The 24,782-nt window shown below is 45.4% G+C and overlaps 1 protein-coding gene and 1 pseudogene across 1 annotated transcript in view; both read left to right on the top strand.

The window, feature by feature from the left end:
* The window catches only part of LOC132890975 (histone-lysine N-methyltransferase PRDM9-like), a 32,250-nt gene extending 11,944 nt beyond the window's left edge, over positions 1–20,306 (top strand). Inside the window, exons 4-7 of the mRNA XM_060928395.1 lie at positions 190–461; positions 1,883–1,950; positions 3,213–3,403; positions 20,145–20,306. Of these exons, the coding sequence (XP_060784378.1) occupies positions 190–461; positions 1,883–1,950; positions 3,213–3,403; positions 20,145–20,224 (611 nt within the window). The 3' untranslated portion in view covers positions 20,225–20,306. The remainder of the gene's footprint in view (positions 1–189; positions 462–1,882; positions 1,951–3,212; positions 3,404–20,144) is intronic.
* LOC132890979 (zinc finger protein 850-like) overlaps positions 1–24,782 on the top strand; it is a 127,935-nt pseudogene that overhangs the window by 88,802 nt on the left and 14,351 nt on the right.

Raw genomic sequence — 24,782 nt, 5'->3', positions numbered from 1 at the left:
TATGTTTGTATCCTGAAAGATCTCCTTCCTGGTGTACACATCTAGTCGCAACCAGCTGCCCCATTAACATTTCTGGCAAGCTTCTTGGGCTAATATTTATACAATTCTATTGTAAATGTTCTCATATATACAAATACTGCATAGACGTTTGGGCATCATTTCTTCCCATTGTGTTTTTGCTACTCCCAGATTGTGAAGTTTGCAAATCCTTCTTCTTTCACAAGTGTGAGCTTCACGGACCACCCCTCTTCATCCCTGATACTCCTGTTCTCATGGGAGTTCCTGACCGAGCCAGGCAAACACTTCCTCCTGAACTAGAGATTCGGAAGTCCGGTATTCTTGACGCAGGCCTGGGAGTGTTTAATAAGGGGGAGACTGTTTCAGTAGGTGCACACTTTGGACCCTACCAGGGAGAGCTGGTGGACATAGAGAAAGCCATGAATAGCAGATACTCCTGGGTGGTGAGTTTGTGCTAAATGTGTTATAAAGATTTTTATCTTTTTATTTTTAAGAAACAAAATGTCACCACTGGATGAATGTAACTCCCAAGAATATCAATTTCTGCTTGGCAGTGATATGTGGAGACACTTCAAACACACTTTAAGGTCTGTCAAACTGCTGATAACTTGGTTCTACTTGTACAGTTCACTCTTAAATAATTTGCATCAATTAACTGCAGGAAACCAAATGTGTGGGCTCTCACAACTCATAATCTAAAAGATTTCATGTAAATGAATAAGCTTAGCTTTTGCTCTACAAAACTCTGTAAAAGGCAAAGCTTACAGAGAGCTCACCATTACAAAATTAATAAATTAATGAAAGAGTGGGCGGCACGGTGGTGTAGTGGTTAGCGCTGTCGCCTCACAGCAAGAAGGTCCGGGTTCGAGCCCCGTGGCCGACAAGGGCCTTTCTGTGTGGAGTTTGCATGTTCTCCCCGTGTCCGCATGGGTTTCCTCCGGGTGCTCCGGTTTCCCCCACAGTCCAAAGACATGCAGGTTAGGTTAACTGGTGACTCTAAATTGACCGTAGGTGTGAATGTGAGTGTGAATTGTTGTCTGTGTCTATGTGTCAGCCCTGTGATGACCTGGCGACTTGTCCAGGGTGTACCCCGCCTTTCGCCCATAGTCATCTGGGATAGGCTCCAGCTTGCCTGCAACCCTGTAGAACAGGATAAAGCAGCTACAGATAATGAGATGAGATGAAAGAGTGCCCTCTTGGCTTAAGTGTTCTAGTGATGAAGCTCAGCCATTGCAGAATGCTGGCAGGACAAAAAAAAAAAAAGTGCTTTACAGTACATACAAATTCACACACAAGCTCTCATAGGATACAAATATTTTGAAAATTAAATGAATTTTCATGAATACCAAGTCTTTTGTGTCCAGCTTGAGAAATGAGGCCCAAAACACAAATGTTTGAATCTGGATCAGTCACGTATCCAGGACCAGAGGTATACTGAACTAAAGCTCACAAATACTTAGAGTAAATGGATAGTACTTATGAAAAATATTTTCTACTTGTACAAAACCTATTTCATGACAGAACTGACATTAACGTTTGTCTGTTTAGAGGCCAAAACACAAGGGACGGATATTTATCAGAGAGTCTGATTGAACAGCACAGCTTTGCCATGTCAAAGATATAAAACCTTCGAGTAAAAACTTCCTTCACCTAAATTCTGATGTAAAGTCTTGCCTGCATTTTTTTAAGGTTACTAAATTCACCTCAGAGCTTGTCAGCATGTTCTGTGAAACTAAACATACAGTCAAGAACTTTTTTATTTAATATTGGCATGAGCCATTATTCTCGTTCCTGTGTACATCATTTAATTTGAAGGCATAGATTAAGTTAATGAAGAAAATATAAATGTGTAATTTTTCTACAGATATGCAGGAGCAGGCAGTGTGAAGAGTACATAGATGCCACAAGAGAAATGCATGCAAATTGGATGAGGTGAGGAATACACCAGTTGTTGGGTCTTTGCTTAGTCATTGGTTTTACAGTTCCTAATTTGTTGGAAGAACTTTTTCTTCCGGGGCGGCACGGTGGTGTAGTGGTTAGCGCTGTCGCCTCACAGCAAGAAGGTCCGGGTTCGAGCCCCATGGCCGGCGAGGGCCTTTCTGTGTGGAGTTTGCATGTTCTCCCCGTGTCCGCATGGGTTTCTTCCGGGTGCTCCGGTTTCCCCCACAGTCCAAAGACATGCAGGTTAGGTTAACTGGTGACTCTAAATTGACCGTAGGTGTGAGTGTGAATGGTTGTCTGTGTCTATGGCTACGTTTACATTAGACCGTATCTGTCTCGTTTTCTTCGCGGATGCACTGTCCGTTTACATTAAACCGCCTGGAAACGCCGGGAAACAGGAATCCGCCAGCGTCCATGTATTCAGTCCAGATCGTGTCAGCTCCGGTGCTGTGTAAACATTCAGAATACGCGGATACGCTGTGCTGAGCTCTAGCTGGCGTCTCATTGGACAACGTCACTGTGACATCCACCTTCCTGATTCGCTGGCGTTGGTCATGTGACGCGACTGCTGAAAAACGGCGCGGACTTCCGCCTTGTATCACCTTTCATTAAAGAGTATAAAAGTATGAAAATACTGCAAATACTGATGCAAATACTGCCCATTGTGTAGTTATGATTGTCTTTAGGCTTGCCATCCTTCCACTTGCAAGTAGTAAGTGATATGCACTGGGATCACACACACAGCGGCTCAGTCCCGAATCACAGCTTGTGCACTTCACTCGCGCACTCTGTGAGCTGCGCAGGGCCGGAGTGCGCACCCTCCAGAGGGCACTCGCTGTTCAGGGCGGAGTGATTTGGAGCGCAGGATGCCTGCGGAGCCGAGCGTATCCGTGTATTGGCGTTGCTATGTGCACGCAAATCGTGTATTGGTGTTGCTGTGTGCACACTAATCGTTTTAAAAACGTTAATCTGATGATCCGCTGATATGGTCTAATGTAAACATGAGCTATGTGTCAGCCATGTGATGACCTGGCGACTTGTCCAGGGTGTACCCCGCCTTTCGCCCGTAGTCAGCTGGGATAGGCTCCAGCTTGCCTGCGACCCTGTAGAACAGGATGAAGCGGCTAAAGATAATGAGATGAGATGAGAACTTTTTCTTCCTGTCACTGATATCTCCCCCATGTTTTTTCTTGGTCTGTAACTCTGATCTGATTTTTTTTTACCTTTTCTGCCACTTTGCCTTATTGTTTTAGGTATGTGAATTGTGCTCGTAATGATGAAGAACAGAATCTTGTGGCGTTTCAGTATCAAGGGGGAATTCTGTATCGTTGCTGTCGACCCATTAACCCAGAACAGGAGCTCTTGGTGTGGTATGATGAGGAGTATGCCAAAGAACTAAGTCCTGCATTTCACAAGCTCTGGAACAAAAAGTGTTCCATGAATGGTAAAGTAGACCATACGTACTGCAATTCATTTCACTTCGATTGAATTATTCACTGCCTGGCCAAAAGAAAGTCATCATTACCATTAAAATAAGCAAATACTTAAGAGGCTTTGTTTCAATAATTACTGCAGTGAGTCAAACGTTTCAGCTGGCAGCAGTTCTTTAAACTGTAACTGATGCAGTGAGTAGCTTCTCATTTCTTAAACGATCATGTCGGAAGACATATCCCATCGTCCAAAGTAAATGTTTTTCAGAAGGGCCAGTTTGTTGGCCTGCATCAAGCAAAGAAAATAATGAGATTGCTGACTGTGGCAGTTCTTATGTATGGGCGGAGCACAGAAGACGGCAGGACAGAGCTCAGGTTGATAAACCATTTTATTGTCACACTTTTCAGTCTAACAATGTTGAATGACTTTTACAGACACACACACACACTCGGCGTCTGGTTCCGGGAAGCGCCCCTCTGCTCTCGCTCTCCCTCCTGAAGTAGGGCGCGGTCACTGGGAAGACACACAAACACAGGTTAATTGCTCTCAGGTGTAGTGATTCTGCCACTTACCTTCCCTGACTCCGCCCTCCTGTCACAGACCGGCGTTTGACCACGCCCCCGCTGCCACATACCCCCACCGCCCGACTCAGGCCGACTCCCCCCCCCCCCCCGACAGGAGAGGAAGTCCGCCACAACCATCTGTGCCCCCGGCCTGTGGACCACCTTGAAATTAAAGGGTTGGAGTGCCAGATACCAACGGGTGATCCGCGCGTTGGCATCCTTCATGCGGTGGAGCCACTGGAGGGGCGCGTGGTCCGAACAGAGGGTGAAAGGGCGCCCCAGCAGGTAGTACCGGAGGGCGAGGACCACCCACTTGATGGCCAGACACTCTTTCTCTATGGTGCTGTAGCGCCCCTCACGCACCGACAGCTTTCTGCCGATGTACAGGACAGGGCGGTCCTCCCCCTCCACCTCCTGGGACAAAACCGCCCCCAGCCCTCTGTCCGATGCATCGGTCTGCAACATAAAGGGGAGAGAAAAGTCAGGGGAGTGTAAAAGTGGCCCCCCACACAGTGCAGCCTTTACCTCAGAAAAAGCCCGCTGGCATTGCTCCGTCCACTGGACCGGATCTGGTTCCCCCTTTTTAGTGAGATCAGTCAGCGGGCTGGTGACGTCCGAATAATTAGGTATAAACCTACGGTAATAGCCAGCCAGCCCCAGGAACTGTCTCACCCCCTTTTTGGTCTTGGGCCTCGGGCAGGCCGCAATTGCTGCAGTCTTGTTAATTTGGGGACGCATCTGCCTGTTGCCCAAGTGGAAGCCCAGATACCATACTTCCACCCGCCCAATCGCACACTTCTTTGGGTTGGCTGTGAGACCCGCTTGCCTCAGCGACCTAAGGACGGCCTTTAGGTGTTCAAGGTGCCTCGGCCAGTCATTACTATATACGATGATGTCATCGAGATAGGCGGCCGCATAGGTGGCGTGGGGGCGGAGGACCCTGTCCATCAGCCGCTGAAACATAGCGGGCGCCCCAAACAGCCCAAACGGAAGTGTGACGAATTGGTGTAAACCAAACGGTATGGAAAAGGCCGTTTTTTCTCGGGATAGTGGAGTCAAGGGGATCTCCCAATATCCCTTCGTCAAATCCACTGTCGAATTAAAGCGAGCCGTGCCGAGTCGATCGAGCAACTCATCAATACGAGGCATTGGGTACGCGTCGAATTTAGACACCGCATTGACTTTTCTATAGTCCACACAGAACCGGACCGACCTGTCGGCCTTGGGTACCAAGACCACCGGACTGCTCCAGTCACTGTGGGACTCCTCGACAATGCCCATTTCAAGCATGGTCTCAAGTTCTTCCCGAACCACCTTTTTTTTTTGTGTTCGGGTAGCCTGTAAGGGCGGCTACGCACTACCACCCCCGGGGGCGTCTCTATGTGGTGCTCTATGAGGTTAGTGCGACCGGGCAGGGGCGAGAACACATCCGAAAACTCGGTCTGCAACTGGGCGACCTCCGTGAGTTGGGTCGGGGAGAGGTGGTCTCCACAGGGGACCGGAGAGGTACGTAATGCCAATGGCCCTTTTTGAACCTCCGGCCCCAGCTCCGCCTTCTCCGGAACCACCGACACCAGCGCCACGGGGACCTCCTCATTCCGGAGTTTAAGCAGATTGAGGTGGCAAATCTGTAGTGCCCCACCCCTGTCCGTTCGCCTCACCTCATATTCGACGTCCCCGACTCGCCGTGTGACGTCAAAGGGTCCTTGCCACTTGGCGATCAATTTGGAGCTCGACGTGGGCAACAGTACGAGTACCTTATCTCCCAGTGTGAACTCCCTAAGGCGCGTACCCTTGTTGTACAGGCGGGCTTGCCGTTCTTGGGCCTGCCGCAAATTCTCCTGGGTTAGGTGGGTGAGCGTGTGGAGTTTTGCACGCAGGTCCATAACATATTGAATTTCGTTCTTACTTTGTGAAGGTCCCTCCTCCCAATTTTCCCGCAGCACGTCTAGAATGCCGCGTGGCTTACGCCCATATAATAATTCAAACGGGGAGAACCCCGTGGAGGCTTGGGGGACCTCTCGCACTGAAAACAACAAGGGCTCGAGCCACTTATCCCAATTACGTGCGTCCTCACTTACGAATTTTTTAATGATATTTTTGAGGGTGCGATTGAACCGTTCCACTGAACCGTCCGTTTGTGGGTGATGCACGCTGGTGCGGATCGGCTTAATCCCCAATAACCCATACAGTTCGCGCAGTGTCCATGACATAAATGTGGTGCCTTGATCAGTCAGAATCTCTTTCGGGATTCTAACTCGGGAGATAACGCGGAAGAGCGCCTCTGCAATACTGCGTGCTGAGATATTGCACAGAGGCACTGCTTCCGGGTATCGCGTTGCATAGTCCACCAGAACTAATATAAAGCGGTACCCTCGTGCTGACCGATCTAATGGCCCGACGAGATCCATCCCAATCCTTTCGAACGGGGTCTCAATTAATGGTAGAGGGCGCAAAGGCGCTTTTGGAATGGCCGCTGGATTTACTAACTGGCATTTGCGGCACGCCGTACACCACCTACGAACATCGCCGCGAATCCCCGGCCAATAGAATCGGGCCATTATTCGGGCTAGTGTCTTATCCTGCCCTAAGTGTTCAGCCATGGGATTAAAGTGAGCTGCCTGGAATACCAATTCCCGGCGGCTCTTTGGAATTAAAAGTTGCGTGACTCGCTCTTTAGTTTGAGTGTCCTGCGTCACTCGGTATAATCTATCCTTCATAATCGCGAAGTAGGGGAAGGATGGGGTGGCGTTCGGCTGGAGCATTTGACCATCGATTACTCTCACTTGGTCAAACGCATGTCGCAGTGTCTCATCTCGCGATTGTTCTAATAGGAAATCCGCGAGGGATTCCCCAATAGAGAGAGGAGGGGCCGGTGGCTCCTCACTCTGACGCGGAGATGACGTAGACGGCTCTGTGACAGCTGCTCCCGCCAAAGCGACACCGGGACCTCCCCTTGTTAAATGGCAGGACCCACTCTTTACTAAGCGTGTCATTAAATCCCGAAATCCTGGCCAATCAGTCCCCAAAATTAAAGAGTGGGTAAGGCGAGGATTAACCGCCGCCTTCACTATAAATTTTTCCCCTCGGAAAAAAATGTGGACCGACACCAAAGGGTAGCTGTGAATGTCCCCGTGCACACACAACACCCTCACCCCCTGTGCTCCCCCCAATGCCTCGTTTTGCACCAGGCTTTGGTGAATTGAGGTCTGATTACAACCGGAATCCACCAACGCCTGATATGTATCCCCTTGAATACTCACCGGTATGCGATACGCTCCGGCCCGATCGAGGGCAGCTTCTGGCGCGTCGGGGATCCGAACCACCGCGCCCACCTCCATTGCCGTGCACTGCTGTTGGAGGTGGCCCGGTTCCCCGCAGCGCCAGCAAACCGGCCCGGGCTTCCTCTCTGCACCGGTGTTCTGGGGCTCACTCACCTGAGGGGGGGGGGAGAGACAGACACAGAAGGGCGAAACGGGAGGGCACCGCGGGTGTGGCGGGCCGGCTGGGGTGGTGCCGGCCCCCACCTCCGCGGTGGGGGAATGGGGCGAGGACGGGACACAGAAGGAGGGGGAGAGAAAGAGAAGAGGCTGTCTGCTGTCCTGCCGCTGGAACAGCCACCAAATGGTCCTCCGCCAGCTCGATGGCCTGATCCAGCGACGCCGGGCGGTGGCACTGGACCCACTCCGCGGTTCCTGTGGGCAAGCGTGCGATGACCTGCTCCAGCACCACCTGATCGACGATCTCCTCAGCGTCGCGGTTGTTGGCCCTCAGCCACCGCCAGCAGGCGTCCCGGAGTTGCTGGCCAAACGCGAACGGGCGGCCGACATCCTCCAAGCACAGAGTGCGGAAGTGCTGGCGCTGCTGTACGGCGGTGCGCCCCACACGCTGGAGGATGGCCCGGCGAAGGTCCGCATAGGCCAGCCGGCGGTCGGCAGGGAGCTGTAGCGCGGCCAGCTGCGCCTACCCCGTTAGCAGGGGGAGGAGGCGCGCCACGCGCTGATCCATCGGCCACCCCGAGGTCTCCGCGACTTGCTCAAAGAGCGTGATGAAAGCCTCGGGATCGTCCTGCGAGCCCATCTTTGTCAGGGTGCGGGGGGACGGGCCCACGGTGGAAGCGTCGATTGTCCCCGCCAACGTGAGGAGGTGCCGGAACGCCTGTCGGTCCTCTTGCTGGGCCAACACCAGGGCCTCAAAGCGCTGCTCCTGCTCCTTACGGAGCGTGACGAGTGCCTGGTGCTGGCTTTGCTGGGCTGTGGCGAGGGCGTGGACCAGGTCGGCGAACGGGGAAGACTCCATGGGGCGGTTCAGTGTTCTGCGCTCCAGATCCCGGGCTTTGGCACCACTGTGGCAGTTCTTATGTATGGGCGGAGCACAGAAGACGACAGGGCAGAGCTCAGGTTGATAAACCGTTTTATTGTCACACTTTTTAGTCTAACAATTTTTAATGACTTTTACAGACACACACACACACACACACTCGGCGTCTGGTTCCGGGAAGCGCCCCTCTGCTCTCGCTCTCCCTCCTTAAGTAGGGCGCGGTCACTGGGAAGACACACAAACACAGGTTAATTGCTCTCAGGTGTAGTGATTCTGCCACTTACCTTCCCTGACTCCGCCCTCCTGTCACAGATCGGCACTTGACCACGCCCCCGCTGCCACACTGACATTGGCGGCGTGGTGGTGTAGTGGTTAGCACTGTCACCTCACAGCAAGAAGGTCCAGGTTCGAGCCCCGTGGCTGACGAGGGCCTTTCTGTGTGGAGTTTGCATGTTCTCCCCGTGTCTGCGTGGGTTCCTCCGGGTGCTCCGGTTTCCCCCACAGTCCAAAGACATGCAGGTTAGGCTAATTGGTGGCTCTAAATTGACCGTGAGTGTGAATGGTTGTTTGTCTCTATGTGTCAGCCCTGTGATGACCGGGCGACTTTTCCAAGATGTACCCCGCCTCTCGCCCACAGTCAGCTGGGATAGGCTCTAGCTTGCCTGCGACCCTGTACAGAATAAGCGGCTAGAGATAATGGATGGGTGGATGGGTTAATAACTGTCCAACACATTAAAACCTGGAAGGATAGTGGTGAAGGGAGCAGGAGACTTTGTCCAGTGACCATTTTGTCCAAAGCCTTTTTCATACACACTTTCAATTATTTTATATGTGGTTACAATATGTGCAACAAGATCGAGATATAAACAAACGATAATTAATTTAAGGGAGTGCATTAAACAGGTTTATGACTGCATCTCCCCGTAATAAATGGAAATAAACAATTTTTTGTAAAGCAAAAAAGTGCCATAGTACGAGCACGTCGACACAAAAGAGCGGTGTAAGGGGGCGTAAACAAGTAGACCCTGACCATTACAGGCTGCTCTCTGAGCTTTGAGTCCTGTGAAGCTGTTTAATTCATCATATAGCCAGTCTTAATAAGGCCAACACAGAATTAATCAGTAAAATGTTTCAATAAGTATTTTATTAATTTAAAGGAGTGCATTAAGCAGGTTTATGACTGCGTCTCCCTGTAATAAATGGAAACATATGCCTAGTGATAGTTAGATGACAATATGCGAAAATTTGCTGTATATTTTTAAACCGATCCTAAAGAAGAATTCTCAATAGAATTTGACCGAAGCGGAAAACATTTTTGTAAAGCAAACAAGCAACCCTTACCATTACAGGCTGCTCTCTGAGCTTTGAGTCCAGTGAAGCTGTTTAATTAATTGTATAGCCAGTCTTAATAAGGCGTGCACGCAGTCCGAGTCAACTTTATTGTCAATAATACCGTATGTGCAGGACATACAGAAAATTGAAATTGCGTTTCCCTCTTATCTGCGGTGCAAACAGTAATAAACATGAAATATAAAATGTAGGTACAAGATATAAACTTAAAAAAAAAAGGGGGGTTATTTACACACACATCTAAGAAAAGACAGTGGCAATCCAGAAAGTGCAAATGTGGCAGTGTAAACAGAATTAACAGTATAAATTTGAATGTGACGAATGACAATATAAACAGGATGAACAATGTAAACAGGAACAGCAGTCTGACAGTATAGTAGGGCAATATAGCTGTTTCAGTTTTTCAAGATGGCGATGCGTGCAGACGCAGCGGCCCCTCTCTGTCCTGATAATGTGGTATTTACATGTTTGTCTTCGGCGGTGTGCTTGAGTGATGGTATGTTTTCATCGCGTTTGTCCGTTCCGAGACGCACATACAGCCGTGGGACTCTTTTTGACATTGGCAACACTTTTTTTTTCGTAAGTTAAACCCGGCACACGCTAAGGAGCTACATGACCTCGGCCTACTCCGGCGGCCCACTTTGACATCGACCCCCACTGCTGCTGCACACCCGCAGAGGAAGCGCCATAGGCGGTGCGAGAGGAGGCAGAAGCAGGGAAAGCGCTGGGGTATCCGGGCCAGGCTAATGGCTAATCCACACAAGCCGGCTATACCGTCCATCGTACTCACCAATGTACGCTCCTTGGATAACAAACTGGACTATATTCACCTTTTGAGAGTGACCCAGCAGGCTGTGAGAGAGTGCTGTGTTTTTGTGTTCACGGAAACATGGCTCAACAACAGCGTACCGGACTCTGCCATCCAGGTCGACCGGCTAACATGCTATCGAGCAGACAGAGCCTTCATTGAAGGAGGTAAGATCCACGACGGCGGGGTCTGTGTTTACATCAGGGATGCTTGGTGTCAGGACACTGTGGTAGTTTGCAGACACTGTTCACCCCTTGTGGAGTTTATGATCAAGTGCCGGCCCTTCTATCTACCGAGGGAGTTTTCTGCCATCCTGCTTGTTGCAGTTTACATTCCTCCCAGCTGCGCTGTACCTGCGCCATCAGCGACCAACAGACAGCCCATCCAGAGGGACTTCTCATCGTAGCTGGGGATTTCAACCATGCTAATCTCAAAACAGTGTTTCCTCAGTTACATCAACACATTGACTTTGCAAGACGGGGAAACAACACACTGGACCAAGTTTACACAACACAATGTTTGGTTACTGAAAGCCCAGAACGCTGCTTTCAGAGCAGGTGATGAGGCTGGTCTGAGATCAGCAAGAGCCAACTTGTCCCGTGGCATCAGACTAGCAAAGAAGCAGTACAGCAGCAGGATAGCCCATCATTTCACAGCCAATGTTGTCAGGTCCAGAGCGTGCCTGAGAGTCCTGCGTGAGGAAGGAGTTTTTGTCGAATATTTCTTGAATTTTACATGAATACTAGGTAGGAACCCATCGTTTTGAACACACGCCGAGAAAGGCGAGTCTGAGGTGATCTTTACTCGCCGTTAGATTTCACAACTCGCGAGTGGCAGGTGGTTAAATTACATCCTACGAAAATGTATTTTGCTTCAGTCAAATTCCGTTGAGAATTCCTCCTTTTTTTTTTAACAAATAAATGAAATATAAAATAATTGATAGTGCGTATGAAAAAGGCTTTGGACGAAATGTCTTAACTGTTGGACGAAATGGTTGTTGGACGAAGTGTCCTGTATCCGTGGTGGACCATCAACTTTGTGGAATGAAATGATGGTCTGAAAAAATTTTGAATTACCATGATTGGAGACCACTTAAAGTCTTGGTGCGTTTGAACTGTAAAAAATCAGCAGCAGAACTTATGGCCATGTTTAATAGTGAAAGTAAGAGCGTTTCCTCAGGGCTGAGTGGCTATAAGAGAAGCACTTGTTAGTGAAGCAAATTGGAAGAAAAGGTTTCAGTTTGTGAGGGAGCATAAAGATGGAGCAATTGAGAAAGATCATGTGGTTTGATGAGTATAGATGGGTGCGTCAGGGTAAGAATGGAAGTGCATGAAACAATGCACCCATCTTGCATAGTGGCCAATATACAAGCCTCTGGAGGCAGTGTTATGATCTGGGTTGCTTCATTTGATCACGTCTAAGCTCAGCAACATTATGTGCCAATAAAATGAAATTAGCTGACTACCTGAATGTACCGATTGTGTGCTATAATCAAAGCTAAAGGTGATCCAATGAAATATTACTTTCACTGGCCTTTTTTTGGGGGGGCAGGCAGTGTGTTTGTAAGTGGAGGAACCTTGACAGTCAATGTTTGTCCAGATCAAGCACTGGCATCCCATCACGCATGAGGACCAACATGTATAGTCTGACAATAGCTCACATGAAGTCAGAAACTCTTGTGATTCCCCCCCCCCCCCCCCCCCCAAAAAAAAAGCCTTTATTTTGTCACATGTACACTGAAGCACAGCAAAAGTCCTCCTGTCTCCTCTTCAACCCATCTGAAACAGTGAACCCATGCATGTGCACACAAGTGAACAGTGAGCACACACACATACCCAGAGCAGTGGGCAGCTGTGCTACAGCACCTGAGGAGCAGTTGGTCAAAGGCAATTCAGCCATAAATACAGAGGGAGGGGAAAGTGCTGTTGATTCACTCCCCCCATATTTTTCTTGCCGGTTCAGGGCATCAAACCGGCGACCCCTTGGGCCCAAGGCTGCTTCTCTAACTTTTAGGCCATGGCTGCCCCAGCTATAGTCTATGTTATTCTAGGGATGAATAAATAACCTGCACCTTTTGATTAAAGCAGGTATGATTGGTCAAAAAAGACCAAAGTTCACTCGAGTATTGTCGGGCAAGACCATCCAGTGTGCTTTAGGTCGTTACTCACACGGTAAACTATTACTGATGATGGAAAAAGAACATCTTTCCCATCCAATCCAGCTTTATTTATAAAGCACTTTAAAAACAACCAGAAGGTACCAAAGTGCTGTACATGATACAATGATAAATACAAGATAAATTAAAAGACATAAAACATCCATAAAAACAGGTATATAATAAAACAAAACAAAATAAAATAACAAAAAATAAGATAAATAAAATAAAATCAACATCTTACAGGGTGTCAAAGGCCATGGAAAAGAGATGGGTCTTAAGAAGGGATTTAAAAACAGACAAGGAAGACGCCTGTCTAATGTGCAGAGGCAGATCATTCCACATTTTAGGGGCTGCCACAGCAAAAGCACGGTCCCCTCTGAGCTTGCGCTTAGTTTTTGGCACCTTCAGGAGCAGCTGATCAGCTGACCTGAGAGAGCAGGTGGGTGAATATAAGTGCAGCAATTCAGAGAGGTAGGGAGGGGCGAGACCATTGAGAGATTTAAAAGCGAATAAAAGAATTTTAAAATGAATCCTAAAATGTATGGGCAACCAGTGGAGTGAGGCTAAAATGGGGGAAATGTGGTCATATTTGCGTGTGCCAATTAAAAGACGTGCAGCAGCATTTTGTACCATCTGGAGATGGTTAATGGAGGACCCACTAACCCCCCACGTAAAGTGCATTGCAGTAATCCAGCCGTGTGGTGACAAAGGCATGGATTACTGTCTCAAAGTGCTGCTTGGAAAGAATTGGCTTTATTTTGGCTAGCTGCCTCAGATGATGATAACTTGACTTCACAACTGTCTTGACCTGATTGTCAAGTCTAAGGTCAGAGTCCACCTTAACTCCCAAGTTAGTGTAGGTGCAATTAGTCTTAAGTGATCACTCATTAAATCATTAAATCAGTCTCATTAAATCAGTCTCATTAATAATCTCATTAAATCGGTCTCATTAAATCAGTCTCATTATTAATCTCATTAAATCAGTTTGATTAAATCAGTCTCATTAAATCAGTCTCATAATAATCTCATTAAATCAGTCTCATAATAATCTCATTAAATCAGTCTCATTAAATCAGTCTCATTAATAATCTCATTAAATCAGTCTCATTAATAATCTCATTAAATCAGTCTCATTGAATCAGTCTCATTAAATAATACATTTAATTTTGGTGCTTAATAATAAATTATCAAACAGCTAAATTATGGTATATTCCAAATTATAATCACTTACCGTATTACATAACTCATATGCACCTTGGAATTCTTTGAGATTGGATGACTTCGAAAATATCGGTACAACCACAGACACAGTTTAACAGAATAATTGAATGTATTATAACAAAGATAAAGATGAATTATAGCAGTTGAATACATTCAAATATGATATGGTCATATACTTGATGAGCGTGTGTGTGTGTGCGTGCGTGTGTGTGTCTGTGTGTGATAAAAAAATTAAATATCAGCAATTGAAATACATTCAAATATGATGTGGTCATATACCTGATGAGCGTGTGTGTTTGTGTGGCCACGTGTGGAGACAAAAGATTAGCCTTGTGTTGCTAGCTAAGACAAAGGAATGTTATCTAAGGTGTGTTTGTGTGTGGGGGAGGTGACCACGTGCTTCGAAGTAGAACAAAAGAGTTAGCTTTGGTTGCTAGCTAAGATGTGTTTGTGTGTGTGTGTGTGTGGCCACGTGTGGAGACAAAGATTAGCCTTGTGTTGCTAGCTAAGGCCAAAGAATTCTGCCTCATGGGGTTAAGAACAAAAGGTGTGTTTGTGGCCTAAACAGAGGGTTAGCCTTGGTTGCTAACGAGACAAAAGAATTAGCCATGGTAGCTAACTCCACTAGCTTATAACACTACTAAATCCACTGAAATCTTGATGAGGTCAAAATATGTGTAATAATGAAATTAAAGTGTTAGAAAGGAATAGAGAGAGAGCATGCAACCTATCTATTAACAATTGAGAGATCAACACAAATAGAACAATAATCAATTCAACACAGAGTGTCTACAGTGTACACAATTAAACCGTTCCTGAGTTTAAATTCACACTACTTAATAAAGCTAATTCCTAAGACTAGTCTTTTTGCCCAAAATGCCAATCTTGCGTATCTTGCCTCGACGCAAGATTATGAGGAGAGGTTCTGGAGAGATGGAGTGTCACAGTTTGTGGAGGCCTCCGTGAAGCGCAGAGAATTTCTTGGTCCGACGCGTTGTCATTCATGAAGAAAATAAGTCTCTGATCAAACAATGTGCACAGCGCTTTTAGTTAGAAGGAATCCAGTCGCTTCTAACTTTAAATGAACTGCTCTGGGCTGCAGTCATAACGTTACCTTAATAATAAACACATAAAAACCGGTTGTAACTCAATGAGTGAAATAGCACGATTTCAGTAGTTTTACCGTGGCCAATGATAAACAGAAAAAATGCCCTGAATCTTTCTTCTTGCAAGAAGGAAGTCGTGGTTTCGGATGGTCCGATGAGAGAGTGCCTCTTTATGTCTGTTCCCGTGTGGTTGCAGAGCCAAAGAGGAAGTATGGCGGATTTCCGGGTCACTTATAGGATCATGGAGGAAGTGACGTAGGTGATCCCGCCCAGGCGTGACGTAGGTCAACGCGGAAGTTGGTTGATGGGATCTGTAGTTCTTATGCGGGACTGTGGCGCTGTTGTACCTACATTAGTAATATTGGATTTTAGGTATTGAGCCAAGGAACCTAGATCTAGACAGAGTGTCTCGGAGCTGCCACCAAAAACAATTACTTCTGTCTTCTTTTTGTTAAAATTTAAAAAATTTAGAGCCATCCAGGCCTTTATGTCATCAAGACATTCAAGTAAGGGTCTTACAGAGAATGCTTGATTCTTTGTAAGAGGCATATAGATCTGAGTGTCATAACAATGAAATGAAATACCATGCTTCCTAAATACAGAACCAAGCGGGAGCAGGTACAAAGAAAAGAGAAGAGGGCCTAAGACTGAGCCCTGCAGGACACCACATAACAGAGGAGCAGAGGAGGATACAGAGTCACCAAGTCTCACACAAAAAGTTCGATCTGCCAATTACGACCTGAACCACTCCAGTGCTATGCCACTGATGCCCACCCACTGCTCCAAATGTGAAATTAAAATGTCATGGTCTACAGTGTCAAATGCTGCAGTTAGGTCTAAAAGTACAAGAACAGCACATTCACCAGAATCACAAGTTAAAAGAATATTGTTAAAAACTCTTAAAAGAGCCGATTCTGTGCTGTGCAGTGATTTAAAACCAGATTGGAAAACCTCAAGAATATTGTGCTCCTCCAGAAAGGACATTAATTGATTGTAGACTGTCTTTTTGAGGAGTTTTGAAAGGAAGGGCAGTTTGGAAATAGGCCTCTAATTAGCCAAAACTGCAGAATCTAAACCTATTTTTTTTATTAAAGGTTGCACTACTGCATGTTTAAAGTTTTTAGGGACTACATCTGAGGACAAACTGCTGTTAATAACTGTAAGCATGGATGGACCCACAGTAGGAAAAACCTCTTTAAATAATTGAGAGGGGACAGCATCATTAGGAGAGCCTGAGGGCTTTAAATGACCAACAGTGTCCTGTAAATCTGACAGAGTCACAGACTTAAACCTATCAAAGACAGCTGAGCAGGGGACAGAGACTGAAGGGTCATATGCAGAAGGTGAAATTCGAGCCCTAGTGCCAGCAACCTTGTCAATAAAAAAGTGAAGAAAGTCTTCACAAACAGCAGGCGAAGCCTCAATACCGACGGTCTGCGGAGCATTTAAGAACGGAGTCGATAGTCTTAAACAGAACACGAGGCTTATGACAGTTTGACAGAATAATATCAGAGAAATGTTTAGTTTTAGCAGCTTTCACAGTTATCTGATAGTTACGCCAGCACTCTCTTAACATTTGAAAAGACACTTGCAGTTTGTCTCTCTTCCACTTGCGCTCAGCTCCACGGCACTGGCGTCTGACAGCACGAGTAGTGTCATTTAGCCAGGGTTCACATTTAGTTTTAGGCTGCCTGATTTTTAATGGAGCCACAGTCTCTAAAACAATTTGGCAGGAGGAGTGAAACCATGAACTAAGCTCGTCCGTGTCGTTACACATTGATTCAGGAACGACACAGCTCTGATTAAAAACGGCCGAGAACTGACCAGCAGTGGAAGGGTTAATGACGGGACAGCACCGGGCAGCAACAGCGCGAGGTTTAACTGTGTTACCGACAACAGCAACATCAAACAGTACAGGCATATGGTCCGAAAACACTGCGTCACAGATCTCCAAATTAAAAACAGGCAAACCATATGATAAAACAAGATCGAGTGTGTGTCCACGTTCTTGTGTGGGACCAGAAACAGACTGTACTAGATTAAAAGAGTCAATGAGGTGAAGAAAGTCCTTCACCATTGGCTTATCAGGACAACACACATGAACATTAAAATCCCCAACAATAAGGACACGGTCATACTCGGGCATAATTTCAGCCAGGAAATCAGAAAAGTCACTTATGAAGTCCTTATTGTATTTAGGAGGTCTGTAAACCACAACACACACTGTGTGAGGGTGAGCCAGTTCAAATAAACTCATTTCAAAGCTGGTAAAAGAGGATGACAGAGACAGTTGCTTACATTTATAATGACTTTTATAAATAGTCACTATTACTCCTCCGATGTCCGTGGGGAGTTAAAATAGCAGCAATCCCCAGATAAAAGTTCTGTGAAGGCGCTGGACTCACCAACAGCTAGCCACGTCTCAGTCACACAGAGAAAATCCAGTCCTTGGGAAGTAAAGAAATCCTTCAGGATGAAAGTTTTGTTCGCTAGCGACCTAGCATTGACGAGCCCAAACTTGGCAGGACTCGGCGGATCCACGGTAGTAACCGTCGGGGGGGCCCGGCACAAAGGCCGTAGATTGCACAAATTCACCACGCGCCAGCGTGCCGAGGAGAGCAGGGGCCACGGGGCTGGAGCATCTCATCTGGGCCAACGACAGGTACCAGCCAGGCGTCGACCAGGTCCAGCGAGTGTCAAGAAAAAACGAGGCGAGGCACCGCTCCATACTTAATCCAAGAAACCTTGGAAGTGCGTGACAAACAGGCCTTCAGCCTTACCAGTCGACCGCTGCGTTTACCCCAGTGGCGGTGGCGTTTACGCCGGAGGGATGGAGCCAGGGCACGGCAGAGGTGAACTGGAATCCCTGATAGGAAAGGGGGCAAAGACTTTTGTCCACTATGATCAAACCCCACCAGATCTTTGGCAGAAACTTGAATATCCAACAGTGTTTGGCGATCATACACCAGTAGCGAGTAGACTGTGTTTTACTGTGTTTACCAATTTCAACACTACGGGGTGCAACTATGTTATTTTGTACATTAAGTCCTTCAAACGAACATGTAACTCAGAAACAAAAAAACATTAGGCGACATACTGTACATGGCTCATAATAAAACATCAATAGCCTACTGCGCGCATTATTTGAAGGGCATACGACGAGCCTTGCGCTCCGCGAACTCGTGCACGATGCTCTGTATGTCACTGATTCAGTGATCTTTTAAGCAGTAGTCTCACGACCCAGATAGTAAACAATAAACATGGAGGACATGGAGTCGTTAGTGTTGCTGGTCTTGGTGCTGTGGCTTGTTGTCACCGACAACGCCAACAGATACTGGCAAGAGCGTATAGATGAGGCGAGGCGCATAAGGCTTCAGAAATTCTCGTAATTCGTAATTATTCTTCTTCCGGGTTTGCGGTGTTTACAGATCCCAGCGCGCTCGCGGGGCATGTGTGGGCATGTGAGGACACGCCTCCTCACCAATCAGTGCACAGGGGAGTGTCTGCTCACGCCCCCAGCCTCACTCGGCACGGCTTGGCTCGCTTCAGCCCCACTCCAAAACGGTGCGAGTTTTAGGGGCTAAGCAGGGCTGAAACGAGCTGAGTCGTGCTGGTTTTTGGTAGTCGAAACGCGAGCCGTGTCGGGCTGAAGTGAGCTGAAGTGAGCTGAAAAAGGGTAGTGGAAAAGGGCCATTAGACTGACAAGTGACAGATACAGCACAAACACACACAACGCTGGCAGAGACAGACGGCAGGCCACACACACTGGCACCATCTTGAAAAGATCAGTGACAAATTCCGGTTGACCCTGAATAAACTCAAAGCTGGTTATGTCAAAATATTGTAGATTGTACGAACGTTTCATGTCACTTCATGATGAGGACTATGAAAAAATTTGTGTCCTGTCTTTCAACAAAAATATTGTTTGAAAAAGAAATGTAGCATCAGGTGAAAAAGGAATGAAAAATTATTTACAAAAAAGAAATGCACTGTTTTCTTAAAATGAGTTGTGGATGGGATCAAGAAACCTTAGTGGATAAGATGGACAGGTTTTTGCTCTTTGACAGTCTGGTTACGTTCGGGCTCATTAATTATTTTTTTGTGAACTCTCAGCCTGAAATGTCTCTTATAGCAATGTGCCAGCCCCAATGCTATGTTGATGCTGGTATGCAACACACGAGGGAATATATGGCACATTGCAGTTTGAGCCAGTCCAGATCAGTCACTTATTGTTCACTTGGTACAAATAAAACTGGCTGGTACACCATCTGAACAATTGCAGCGTGTCCTTTTTTTATACACTTGCATTTCTCTCTTAACTAAATGACTGGTCTTATCCATTTTAATTTATGTATTTATGTTGGCTTACTTCTTTAATAAATTATATTAATATGAATTGACGGTTTCACAAAATTTCACAGAATTGAATTTTATTAAATTGGGGTATAATTTAAATTAATAAGCAAATTAAATTAAACAATATCGTCTGTACATAAATCAGTATGTAAAAACGCAAACTTTTTGGCCACTCAAACCCATTGGGCTGTTCCAGCACCTTATTGAATCTACCAGTATTCCTCAATAGAGGCTCTTTAGCTTAGCTCTTAAATGTTGTGGGTTTTTTTTGGTCTCAACACCTCAGAAGCTGGCTAAAGCTGCTGTTGAGGATTATTTGACATTGAAATAGTTCCTTTGAGGACTGCAGAACTGCATTATTCTGATTATATAAGATACAGGATCTGTGAGCTTCTCTAATCTGGTACGGCACATACTGACCTGTCCCACTTTACTTTGTTCTGTGCTGTTTACTTCGCTGTGCTAAACCATCTGGTGGCTGACTTGTTTTCATGGCAGGAGTTAACTTCAGAGAAGTGGTAACTGTTTGATGAACTGTGTGATTTGCGTCAAGTGAAGTGTCACTTAAGTAGATATGTTCATCCTAGAAATCACCAACAGCCATCTGTAGTCCCTGCTGGTGACCCTGAGCCTTGTGAAATTGTAGACAAAGAAATCCATTCCCAGGTCCCTTTATTCTTTGTTGCTGGTTATTTGAATTACAGATTAGTAAATCTTCATTCTTGTAGAATTTTGATTCTTTTTATTTAACCTCAGACATTCCTTTACGTTGGGATAATATTACGTTTTATAATCTAATCGTTCTAATCATGTTCACTTTTTGAAATTTTTGTTCTTTCACTTGTCCAGAAGTAAACAACTCTCTGTTGCAGTTCTTTTCATGCACAAGATGACCTTTTTCCTAATCACCCCACATTTACCTAGACAAACACATCCAGAGATGCTACTATGAAGAGTATTTGAAGCCATACGAATTGGGAGATTTTAAACACGGTCTTCAGATCCCCTCCAAAGGCTTCAGTAGTCAGCCAACGTCATCTGATACTCTCAGTTCTGACACTTCTAACAATGATGACCAAAAGGAAATTTACCATTGCTCAGGACATGGAACGAATTTTGGTCATCGGAGTGCTCAACAATATGAACAAGTTCACCCAGGAGAGGAGCCATATCAATGCTCCCAATGTGGAAAGAATTTTACTCATCAGCGTAATCTCCAACAACACCAGCACATTCACAGAGGAGAGAAGCCATATCTCTGCTCACAGTGTGGAAAGAGGTTTACTCATCAGCGTAATCTCCAACAACACCAGCACATTCACAGAGAGGAGAAGCCATATCACTGCTCTCAATGTGGAAAGAGGTTTACTCATCAGCGTAATCTCCAACAACACCAGCACATTCACAGAGGGGAGAAGCCATATCACTGCTCTCAATGTGGAAAGAGGTTTACTCATCAGAGTAATCTCCAACAACACCAGCGCATTCACACAGGGGAGAAGCCATATCACTGCTCCCAGTGTGGAAAGAGTTTTACTCATCAGAGTAATCTCCAACAACACCAGCGCATTCACACAGGGGAGAAGCCATATCACTGCTCCCAGTGTGGAAAGAGTTTTACTCATCAGAGTAATCTCCAACAACACCAGCGCATTCACACAGGGGAGAAGCCATATCTCTGCTCACAGTGTGGAAAGAGTTTTATTCTACAGAGTGATCTTCAGCGTCACCAACGCATTCACACGGGAGAGAAGCCATATCACTGCTCACAGTGTGGAAAGAGTTTTACTCAAAAGAGTAATCTCCAACAACACCAGCGCATTCACACAGGAGAGAAACCTCATTACTGCTCACAGTGTGGAAAGAGTTTTACTCGACAGGATTATCTCCAAAAACATCAGCGCATTCACACAGGAGAGAAACCTCATTACTGCTCACAGTGTGGAAAGAGTTTTACACATCAGAGTCATCTCGAAACACACCAGCGCGTTCACAGAGGGGAGAAGCTTTATCACTGCTCTCAGTGTGGAAAGAGTTTTACACATCAGAGTGCTCTTGTACGACACCAGCGCATTCACAGAGGGGAGAAGCCATATCACTGCTCACAGTGTGGTAAGAGTTTTACTCAAAAGAGTCATCTCCAACAACACCAACGCATTCACACAGTACAGAAGCCTCATCACTCCTGACAGTGTGGAAAGCGTTTTACTCATTAGGATCTTCTCTGCATTTACCTGTGCATTCGCACCAGAGAAAAGTAGAATCACTGCTTACAGAGAGGCAACACATTTATTCAGTTACATTTAAGACGCACGAGTGCATGAACTCTGAGACATTGCATGGTTTCAAGTTGTCAAATTATGTTTGTTTATTACTGTTTTTCCTGGAATTAATCTATATTTTGAAAGGTATATTTCATTTTATATTTATCTTGACTTTGTGTGGAAGGCAGTATATGTAAACTTATCGCAGTCTTTAAAATTAAACCATTGATTGCATTTATTTATTTTTTTGCTTGAACTTCAGTCGTCATCACACAAGCCTTCACCACACAAGTCAGGCATTAACTGCAATACTAATATCAGTGTAATCCATCAGCATTACACTAGAACAGAACCAGTGAGCAACCAGAAAGTTTACTCGCCAGTAAACTTGAGTCACATGTAAATAGAAACAAAACCAACCTTTTAGTTCTTCAAGTCTTTTTGCCCATCGTCTACTAATATATTTTCTCTTGTATTTTAACATGGTAATTATACAAGATTTAATCAGTAACATCAAATCATTTGACTGTGATTTCAGTAAGAGTCTTTGTTCACTCGTAATGCGTAAGTGTTTGTATTTTTGCTAACTCGTAATGTACACGTATCTGTTCCTTAGGTCATGATTTTGTCAATGCTCCTGTTTTACATTATCTAAGCCTTGGGTAATATCTATCTTGTCGAGAGTGTGTCCTTTTCATGTACACGTCAGCATAAGAACAGTTCATAGTGTCTTGCAAAAGTATTCATCCCCCTTGGTGTTTGTCCTAATTTGTCACATTAAAAGCTGGAATTAAAATGCGTTTTTGGGGGGTTCCCACCACTTGATTTACACAACATGCCTACCATGTTAAATGTGCAATTTTTTTATTGTGACACAAGCAATAATTAAGATCAAAAAACAAATCTGGAATGTGCATAGGTATTCACCCCCTTTCGTATGAAAGCTTTACATAAGAGCTGGTCCAACCAATGAACTTCATAAATCACATAATTAGTGGCGACTCGCTCGTTCACAACAACAACAAACATAATAGCAATTTTGTCATAGTAGCAATTTTATTTTCGCATTTCTTAGGAGAATAGCATTAATTTTACAGCATGGATAGCGATGACTCTTCACAGCGACAGCGAGTTTTACTACCCTAAGGAAGAAGAAATAAAAGAAAACATTTCAGGAGAAAGCTAAAAACCTGTAACTGCTGCCAACACTGAGCAAAAACATGGCTGAATCCTGAATGACTAACTCAATTTTGTATAAATAGGGGACTACATAGCAAAATGTAGGGTTTTTTTTTTCCTGCCATGGAAGTGCACTTGTATACTGAGGAGGAAGCAATTTGCATTACAGTCGAAAATGAGGATTCAAAATGGTGGCTCCCCTCTGCTCGGTTTTCCCTTTTGGGCGCTCTCGTTTTCTGTTAGAATTTGGTAAAGAAAAAAAATAAATATATTATTTACCAGCTTAAGGTCGGTCCGTATGGTGAAATACCGTGACCTCGGCCTTGAATAATGACCTCGGCCCAGAGGGCCTCACTCAGTACTTTCAAGACCTCAGTCACGGTATTTCACGATACGGACCTCCCAGCTGGTAAATAACATAATAGTGGTAATAGTATGATCAGGCCTGGGCTACGTTCCAAACTGTCAGATCGATAAAGTGAAAGGAAAGCCCAGCCAGTCACCCATGACCCAAGTGAAAAAGACCGGTTTGGATGAAAGTTTTATATGATGATGATGATGATTTTTTTTTCATGAGCTAGATAAAAATTTGCTAGAATTCGGGTGAGCCTTTCCTTCATATTCTCAGGTTATCAGGTTGGCTCTCACGAGATATGGCCGGGAGCTTTAGTTAGTTAGTATTTACTATGCCTCTCCAGACCAGATGGTGGCGGTAAAGCGCCTAAGAACTGCTGCTCCAACTGCCAGAAAACATTGGAGAAGAAAAACCGTTGCATGTTTCTTGCTGGAACATCTTAAGATAACAGCGCCAGTTATCATTATGTTAAATATTTCGAATAAAATGTCTTGTGGAGGTTATATCTAATGCAATTAAAAATACAAATGCATTGTTTTGCCTTTGTTTGAATGTCCGTTGCGCTTTAAACCCTGAGGTAAGCGAAAATAAAGCTGTGAGGCCGAATCCCAAATGGGTGTCCATTGTTCAAGTGCACTACATTCAGTATGATGGAATGCTGTGTGCTCCCTATGTAGTGCACTATTTATCCAGTAAGGAGAGATTTGGAGTTCGGCCTTTGTGATGTGTTTTAGTGAGCATAACCTGCTTATTTTTGTTTAAAGTATTGAAAAAATTTTAACTTGTTCAAAGTCACTTTTTACGAGCAATTTGCACTAATCAAGATAAAAAAAACAATTCGTATAAATTTACTTCACCTAGTTTTTTTTTGTAGTTTTATGTTTTTGACCTTTTAACAATCAACCTCAACATGAATTATTTTTAAAGCTTCATGAGCAGCTTTACATAATCCTCTAGTTTTTATTTTTATGGAAATATCAAAGGTGTTAATGATATTATCTTTGTTTAGAGCTGTTATAATGAGTTCAGCAGGAGACAGACAGTGCTCCTCCAGGACCTCTCAGGCTCCTGATCCCTCACAGGTAAAGCTCAAGAATGAAAGTTAAAGTGCATATCACGGGTAAATTTAGGAGCAAGATCAATGTAATTCTCCTATTGTATATTAAACTTTGGTCAAATATCTGTAACATTCTGCATTCTCTGCATTTTTTTTTACTTTGCGCAATACCAGAAAAATTAAGTTGAAATCAAGCCATTTGAGGCGAATTGGTCCGCCTCTGAAAAAACTTGGCATTTGGATTTCCCGGCAAACATTGATTTTCGGGTGGCACGGTGGTGTAATGGTTAGCGCTGTCGCCTCACAGCAAGAAGGTCCTGGGTTCGAGCCCCGGGGCCGGCGAGGGCCTTTCTGTGTGGAGTTTGCATGTTCTCCCCGTGTCCGCGTGGGTTTCCTCCGGGTGCTCCGGTTTCCCCCACAGTCCAAAGACATGCAGGTTAGGTTAACTGGTGACTCTAAATTGACCGTAGGTGTGAATGTGAGTGTGAATGGTTGTCTGTGTCTATGTGTCAGCCCTGTGATGACCTGGCGACTTGTCCAGGGTGTACCCCGCCTTTCGCCCGTAGTCAGCTGGGATAGGCTCCAGCTTGCCTGCGACCCTGTAGAAGGATAAAGCGGCTAGAGATAATGAGATGAGATGAGACATTGATTTTCA

Source organism: Neoarius graeffei, chromosome 8 (genome assembly GCF_027579695.1).
Source record: "Neoarius graeffei isolate fNeoGra1 chromosome 8, fNeoGra1.pri, whole genome shotgun sequence".
Classification (NCBI taxonomy): domain Eukaryota; kingdom Metazoa; phylum Chordata; class Actinopteri; order Siluriformes; family Ariidae; genus Neoarius; species Neoarius graeffei.
This window is presented reverse-complemented; position numbering and strand designations above follow the sequence as displayed.